The 8,098-nt window shown below is 37.4% G+C and overlaps 1 protein-coding gene across 5 annotated transcripts in view; it reads left to right on the top strand.

The window, feature by feature from the left end:
- The first annotated feature begins 1,545 nt into the window (after positions 1 to 1,545).
- The window catches only part of LOC120110757 (tetraspanin-10-like), a 29,751-nt gene continuing 23,198 nt past the window's right edge, over positions 1,546 to 8,098 (top strand). Inside the window, exons 1-6 of one of the 5 annotated variants that reach the window (XM_088723368.2) lie at positions 1,546 to 1,825; positions 2,521 to 2,633; positions 2,725 to 2,779; positions 2,881 to 2,936; positions 7,447 to 7,494; positions 8,034 to 8,082. In XM_088723368.2, the coding sequence (XP_088579494.1) occupies positions 1,772 to 1,825; positions 2,521 to 2,633; positions 2,725 to 2,779; positions 2,881 to 2,936; positions 7,447 to 7,494; positions 8,034 to 8,082 (375 nt within the window). In that variant the 5' untranslated portion in view covers positions 1,546 to 1,771. The remainder of the gene's footprint in view (positions 1,826 to 2,520; positions 2,634 to 2,724; positions 2,780 to 2,880; positions 2,937 to 7,446; positions 7,495 to 8,033; positions 8,083 to 8,098) is intronic. The other 4 variants (XM_088723370.2, XM_088723366.2, XM_088723367.2 and 1 more) reach the window with 4 other exon arrangements.

The raw sequence follows: 8,098 nt of genomic DNA, 5'->3' as shown, positions 1-8,098 counted from the left end.
CTAAGAGTCTCTAAGCTTGGAGCCTCAATGCTGCATTTATAGCTAAGAGTCTTTAGGTTTGAGGATCTCAATACATTTATAGCTAAGAGTCTTTTGGAGGCCTCAATACATTTATTATAGCCAAGAGTCTTCAAGCCGGGGTCTTAGGCGACCGCCTCAGTCGCTTAGGAGTTGAGCCAGCCCTGCATATGCAGTAGCTATATGCTACTTTACTGGCTGGGGAAAAATTAATTAGTCTGTTTCCTTTGTTAAGGACCTAGAAACAAACTTAGTTGCAACGTCATGAAAATTAAGTTCCATTAGGAGGCCCTTCATGTAGTTTCAAAATGCATGCTAAACTAAAACACTGACTCGATCATATTGAAGATTTTAGAAATAAAATCCTAATGGTCTTTTGTTTGTAGGATATAAATGTCCCGGGTTCAAAAGGAAGACTTTAATTTTAAATCTAGGTCTCCATACTAGTGCACAATATGTACAAGCTTAGTTCTCTTGGAGCTAAAGTTGATAATAGGTATTACTTTAACTCGAAAAGCTTTTCATTTTAACTATTAATCAATGTTTTAAAAGGCTTGTAAGTGGGCTTGTTTTATCTGGGAACAGTTTCGCCCGACTTAAAAAGTGAAAGCCTATCATTGTGATAGTCAGGTTCCAAAACGCTTATAATTGAGCCGAGCCGTTTCTTTATTAGCATATAATTTGACCAGATACAACTGTGGTCAACTGTTTGTATTGATGCTCAGCCATTGGCTGGACACAACTGCACCATGTTGGGTCCTTGCATCCAATCACCAATTGCCACCTGCATCTAAAAATGAACACTCCATGAAATTAGATCCCCAATCACTAAACAACCACATGATGCGAAGCCCCTAGGGTCCTAACAGTCCTCATTGCAACCAAACAAATTCACTAAGATATTTCTTAGAATCACAAATGAGTTTGCCTAATTATGCTTATTAGGGAGACTCCAAGTTCAAACAATGGAGGACATGTCCTGGGCCTAAGAAATGGGGACTTGGTTCAGATGAAAGAACTTATTTAGCTTCTAGGGTGCATATTTATTTCTTCAATTCATAGCTTTTTTTTTGTGATTTTTTCGATAACATTGCTTCTAATCTTGGAATATGAGAGCCTTGAGATGAGGATTCAAGGCCTTAGTGGCACTGTCATATGAGAAAAATTATGCTCACAGCAGAAATTGGATGCGGAAATCTTCCTTTAAGGAAATTAATTAAAATTAACTAGGTCTGTGGTGGGACTGGGCCCTGTTCTCCTGGTTTCCCAACTGGCTTCGTTTCTACAACTCTTGAAACGCTTCCAAAAACGAAATCTCTTTCTAATTTTTGGAATATATCATTTATTTTTTACTTTTAGCAAAAGAAACTGAAAAAGAAAAAGGAAAAAAAAACACACAAGGTTTGATCTTGCTGACTAAAAGAACCCTGGGCCATTTAGGAAAGACAAACAAGTAAAGAAACCCAAGCTGGTACGGCCCCCGTTTTTGTTACCGGTTTGCTCTGGTGCAGCGAGGCTGATTCCGCTGGATTCTCCCAGGATTTAAAACATCTCCCACCGTCCGAACTCCGACATTTGTCCCTCTCAAGACATCCTTCCTTCACCAAATCTATTCGCCCAGGATTTAAAACATATCCCACTGTCCGAACTCCTATCCTTGTCCCTCAAGACACCTTCCTTCACCAATTCTCTCTCTCTCTCTCGCTCTCTCTCTTAGTCGAAGCTTTTGGGAGGGGAGAAGGGGAGAGCAAAGATGAGCACCGGCACGAGCACCTTTGTTGTCAGGTGGATCAACTTTTTCACCATGGTGAGCATATCAGGATCTTTTTCCTCTCATTTTGGTTCACTTGTATGAATTTTAATCTTTTTTTGTTTTTGTTTTTCGCAGAGGTAATTTTGCTACTTCGATTCCCTCTTTTGATTCTTGTCCTCTCTTCTTCCAACATACTCACTTCTTTTATTTTTTTAAAAAAAGTTCCATCTGGGGTTTAGTCATTTCTTTAAAGATTCTGGTAGTGCTTCTTTACTAAAAGGAAAATTATCATCTGTTCTTTCCCCTTGATGCAAATGCAAACATGGATTTGTTTCAGGTGCCGCCCAGGTGATATTATTTTTACACCTTTCTACATGTGATTTTTTTTTGGTTCTTTGGAGGAAAAAATAACACATATTTTTGATGTTTTTACCCTTAACGCAAGATACCTCTGCATTGATGTACTGTACATTTTAGAATGGAAAAATTCTGTTATCCTTGAAATTTTTTTTCCCTTGAAGTCCTCATAATTCAAACCTCGTTGTATATAAGAAAAAGAAATGACAAATGGGAAAGATGGATTGAGGTCTTAGGCTGATTTTCCACAACTTGGATTTTTGTTTACTGTTATTTCATATTTGTGGAAGTAGGAAAACATGTGACTTTAATGTTATTGCTTTTTATTAATTGTTACAAGTTCTTCTATTGGTCTATAAATTTGTTGGTTTACTCTTAATGGGATCATACAGATATTAGCAATAGCGGTTATTTGTTTTGGGATATGGATGAGTATCCACCATGATGCATGCCGAAAGACCTTAACGCTCCCTGTCGTGGGTATTGGCGCTTTAATCCTTCTAATGTAAGCATTTTATGCATATGCTACAGAAATCTATCTTGACAATTTGCTTCTCTCTTTTGGTATTTTATTTGGGTATTCTTCAAACTTTTAGATCCTTGATTGGGTTCCTTGGAGCTTGGAAGAACGTCACCATACTGCTGTGGGTGGTATCCTTTTTCAGTTTGTTGATATATCACAATTTTATAAATTTTAAGCTATTTTTTCTTTCCTATGCTATTATAAAGTGACCTTGACATAAAAAATTCAGTATCTTGTGATTTTGTGCTTGATTTTGGTGGCAATTATGGTGTTCACTGTGTTGGCGTAAGTATTGATTTTGTGAAATCCAATACTGTGAGTGTCATTTATGCGATGCTTGATTTGATAGAAATTCACAGAATATATAGCTCTTTTACTTCTTTCTGACAATCCACCTTAAATGTATAACCACTCCCAAAAATAAACCCCATTCCATAGCTCTCAACAATTTCCATAACTATAAAGAAAAATCCAAAAACCAAGCAAAGCCAAAGTGAAGAAGTAGGGAGAGGAAAGGCTACCTTCTTTTCTATCATCAACTTTGACATGCATCAGATCCACTAGGGACTCTCCAGGAATAATTGCCATCAGTTTTTTTTCTTCTTATGAGGAAGAACACTTGCCCAAGATAGAAAATTAAACTTGACCTATATCAAGTTTGCACATGGAATTAAGACCTCAACAAAGATGTGACTTATTCTAATAACTAATTGTTTGTACATTTGGTAGATTGAATTTTCCTAGGGATTAAAATAACATATGTTAATGCAGTGAATTGTTGTCCTCTGTTTTGGTTAAGGTTCTGTTTATGCTCTTTATCTAAATTTCATCTTTTAACTCAATGTCGATCAGGTGGAATTTCAAGGAAGGAAGACTGATTTATTCACAGTTGAATATGTACTTATTATTGGTAGTGAAATATTCAACAAACTTATAAGATGTTAGTAAACATTAATGGTTAACTTGTTCAAAACCAACTTGTGCTAAAATTAAGGTATATCAAGAATTTAAGTAGCACATACCATGGTTGTGCCTGCTAGGATTTGGTATGGTGAGCATGCAAAACTCTTCCATTTTGACTCGTGACATGGACTAGCATGTAGAAAAGTTAAAACTACAGAGTGATTATGCCACTAGCATGCTTGATTATACTACTTCAGTGATCTCTTTAGTACTTAGACTAGCTAGCTTGCTTATAATTGTGTTTAGAAATTATTTGAAAAGAGATGGAAGCTTTTAGCTAATCTGCAGTAGTCTGGCATCATAAATGATTTTTTTGACTCCCTTTAATTTTTCTATTCAAGTCATTCTTGGTCACAACTGCCTCTTTATAACTTCTCAAACCTAATCAATTACTGGATAAATATATCATATGTACCCATGCATCACTTGTTCGGACAATGTCATAAGGTTTTATTGTATTATTCTTGATTAGTATTGCTCCAAATTCCTTAACCGAACCATTTTCAATTCATGAACTTTCGTCATCCCCACTTTTACTATGCTTATTTGATGCTTACTTTCCATTGTCAGTATACATCTTGATTTATACTAAAAAACATCCTACATTTGTCTTAAAAAATTTCCACTGGAAGTCTGAATGCTATTTTTCAACTCACACATAGCACTATAGAGGTTAATGAGCTAATCTATGTGCCATACTTTGGTCCTATTATCACAGTCACTATTCTGTTCAGGTTGGGACCTAGACCTAAGTCCAAAAAACAATAGTTTTCTTTTTCTTCTTTAACAGATGGATTGATGATTTTGATACTTCTATTCATTATGCAATGACTCTTTTGCATGGTTAACTTTTCCATTTTGAAGATCCAGTTTCCAAAATTTAAGAGAGAGTCTGCACTTGAAAAAAGACCAAGACTTGCTCAAATGATAATGAACAATGGCTCTTTGTTGGGTTTCTTCATTTTCATTTTGGTATATATTTTGAAGTTCCTATTGTTATTAGACTCAGAAGGGTATTTCATAACCTTAGAAGATGGATAGATAAGATCCTCATACCCTCTAGATATGATTGGGTAGGCTTATTTGGGATGCCTTAGCTCCAAGTTCCCTTATAGATGGACTAAGAGGTTTTACATAAATGAGTCTATAATTTGCTTTTCCACATTACAGAACAAAGTAAGTATTGAAGGAGGTTAGCCATCCAAAAGTGGTCGCTAAGATATCCTAGTCATCTCGAAATGATCAAGCTTCACTCAATTTTTATTTATTTATTTATTTATCTAAATAGGACTGATCATATCATTTCGTATTAATCTACCAGACCAAGTTTGGAGTTCCAGAACTATACTACGGGGATGCGGTGGAGGCTACATAGATGAGAACTAAGAATCTCAACTCTTCTTTTAGTGCTGCTTTAGACATGAAATGGGCCTGTTTCTCAAGGACTAATTCAGGATATTGGGGGGTTAGTGGGGACTTTAAAGGGGGCAAGTTAGCTATTGCTCCTTCCACGATTAACTCCACTGCTACCTACTTTAGATATGGTGAGATATGGCATTTCGGAAGGGAGTGTAGAAACAGGGTGAAATTCCATTTATGTAGGACATAGGATATCGGTGTTTTTGCTCTTAGAATCCTGTTTCTCCTCCATCAGCAATCATTTCTCTCGTGGTGAGCTCCTTCCATAGAGTTTATAAGACTGAACCAGCAAGCTCTAAGGGTTTTCTGAAGTTGGATGGAGATATGATGCGGCATTTAAGGAAGGACATATGTTTGGGAGTGATTGGGGTGACACTAACATGGAAGGTAGACTAGTGGGTCTCAATAAGGTTGAGGTGATGCTGTTTAGAAGAACTGATTTTGGTGGGTCTTGAGAGCAAGGTTCATGGTACCATCTCGAATTGTCTGTTACGGGGTGTATGGAACCGTTCTAAGGGTGGACTAGCATGGTTCCACCCTTTGGTTCAAAAAATCGGGCGAGGGATGAGAGGGAGAAGGTGAGAGAGGGAAAGAGGGAGGGAGGGAGGGAGAGGAGAGGGGGAGAGGGGGAGAGGGAGGAAGGGAGAGGGGTAGAGGGAGGAAGGGAGGGAGAGGGCCTTCGAGTCCTTATCTCGTCGACCTATTTTGGTTTCATTTTGAAATAGGGGGCAATGAAGTTGGCAAATCAATTGCCGACTTTTGTTCAGGAAGCCCAAAAACAATTTGGGGCCCCCTATTTTGAAACAGGGGGGGACCCCGGCCATCAATAAGATGGAGGCTTGAAAGCCCTCCCTCTCGGTCTCTCTCTTCCCCCTCCCTCCTCCTCTCTCCCTCCCTCCCTCTCTCTCTCTTTTCCTCTCCTTCTCCCTCTCCCCGTTCCTCCCCAGGTTTCCCTATGTCGGTACACCTCAAAAAGGATACGGACAACACTGGTTCGTACTTGTACTGTACCGCCGGCCAACTGGTATGGGTTTCGGTATTGGTACAACCAACCTTGCTTGAGAGTCTTGGCACCTGGATAGAAACAAAATTCTAGTTTCCCTTCCTAACATGAGGATGATTCACAATCTTTCTCGAGTTGGCATTTTAGTAGAAGTGCAGTTCTAGTCCAAGGTTATCCCTTGGACAATCTCTTTTGGAAGCTCTCCTTTCTAGTTTTGGTTTAAGGTTTCTCGAATTTTCAAAGGCATTGCTTACAATGCTTGGAACAGAACTTCTGTTTAGTAAGTGATTAATTCCTTTAAGGTGCTGAACCATAATAAATAATAGTACAAACTATTGTAGTTTTAAGAAAGAAAACCTTTATAATGGAGATGTCATCACCACTAAGCATCCTTATTGACTTGACTTTAACATAATCTATTTTTCATTCTCCCCAGCCACCATGCATTATTTGTTTATAACTTGGGTTTCACCTCCCAAGTAGGAAACAACAAAAAAGTTACGTTGCTTTGGTCCTTTGGAACAAGGACTGCTGAACCATCCCGAACCAAGTGGTTTGGGGCATATCGAACCAAGTGGTTTGGGGCATACCAAACCAGTAAAATTTGTGCCCTCAGAATGGGGTAGGGTTGAATTGGTTATAATTGGGTCAGACTGGATCGAACTGTCAGGTTCTTTAGCTAATGCTTGATTGTTGGACAAAACTTCTGATCATGAATGACAATATATCACACTGCTCTTAGGGACCATTGGTTGTTGGCCTTTAGATGTAAATGTGAATTTACTGATTTATCTTAATATTTTTTTGACTGGTTATCTAAAACCTTGCTTACAATTTTTACCTAGTGAGTACCATTTAACACAATTGTAACATCCTACAATGAGTCAAATGGGCAAATCTTGTGCCAAAGAATCCTGAAAGTCTTGTGACAGGCTTAAGTTTAGTCAGTAATTCATACAATGTGTACATCAACAGCAAGCTTTTTAGCACTTTTGAGTCCCAGGGACACAAAGTAGGCAACTAAAATTGACAAAAGCAGGGGCCACTTGACAAGTCACGAAAATTTGTTGTTTGCTTCATTTCCTACGTTGTTTTATTTTCTCGAAACATTAGTTACTATGTCTCCTATTAAATTTGTTGTCTAAATTGCAACATTTTGACTTATGGTCGAAGGGCTCCATTGGTATCAAACCTTCAAAACTGAACTCATCATGCAGGGACATACCAATAGGACAAGTTTAAATCAGCGCTTTATTTTTTTTTTAAGTACTAAATCAGTGCTTTATGGATGAACAAGTTGTAACAATTTTTTGTTTTATCTAAATTTGGCATGCCTTTCTTTTTCTTAAACATTTTCTGTTTCACAGATTTTGGAATCTCATTCAAACATTTTTGCTTTTGCTTTAATAGGTTTATCATAACAAATAATGGATCTGGTCATGCTGAAGCTGGACTGAGGTAAGATTGCAAATCATGAAGTACTATAGTAATTTCATTTCTTAAGTCTGCTGATGTGAGAAACATGAGCAACCTTGAGATGACCTCTTATCATTCTAATATTGAGGATCTGTAAGCTGCCTCTAGCCCCCAATATTTTTGTGCATTCTTCCAACTCTACCTAAAAACTGTCAAGTTTCTCATATTTGTCTATTTGATATATGGACTGCAAAGGTTAAACATGGATCCATTTTTTCTTGCAAGAGGTTCACATCTGTCTTCTAGAATTATGTGAGTTAATTAACTAATAGTCATAACCAGGAGCCTTCCCTTGACTTTGTTGCTTTCCTTTCTTCCATCATTTGATTTTTGATTTTATCCTCATCAACATTTGGTATATTTTCTATTCTGAGAACACAATCTTCAAGAATGATTTTAGAAGTAGAGATACAAACAAAGTTGATGCTTATTATTACCTGAGGAGCCAGGATCGTATTTCTAATAGAAGATGATATTAGTCGAGATGCTAAATCGGTCAATTTACATAATCATCTTTTCAGGTACAAAGAGTATCATCTTCAAGATTATAGTTCTTGGTTCTTAAAACAGGTTAGGCTTCTTTGTT

The sequence above is a fragment of the Phoenix dactylifera genome, chromosome 6, assembly GCF_051530095.1.
Source record: "Phoenix dactylifera cultivar Ajwa chromosome 6, Ajwa_hap1_PhDact_Kaust_v1.1, whole genome shotgun sequence".
NCBI lineage: Eukaryota > Viridiplantae > Streptophyta > Magnoliopsida > Arecales > Arecaceae > Phoenix > Phoenix dactylifera.
This window is presented reverse-complemented; position numbering and strand designations above follow the sequence as displayed.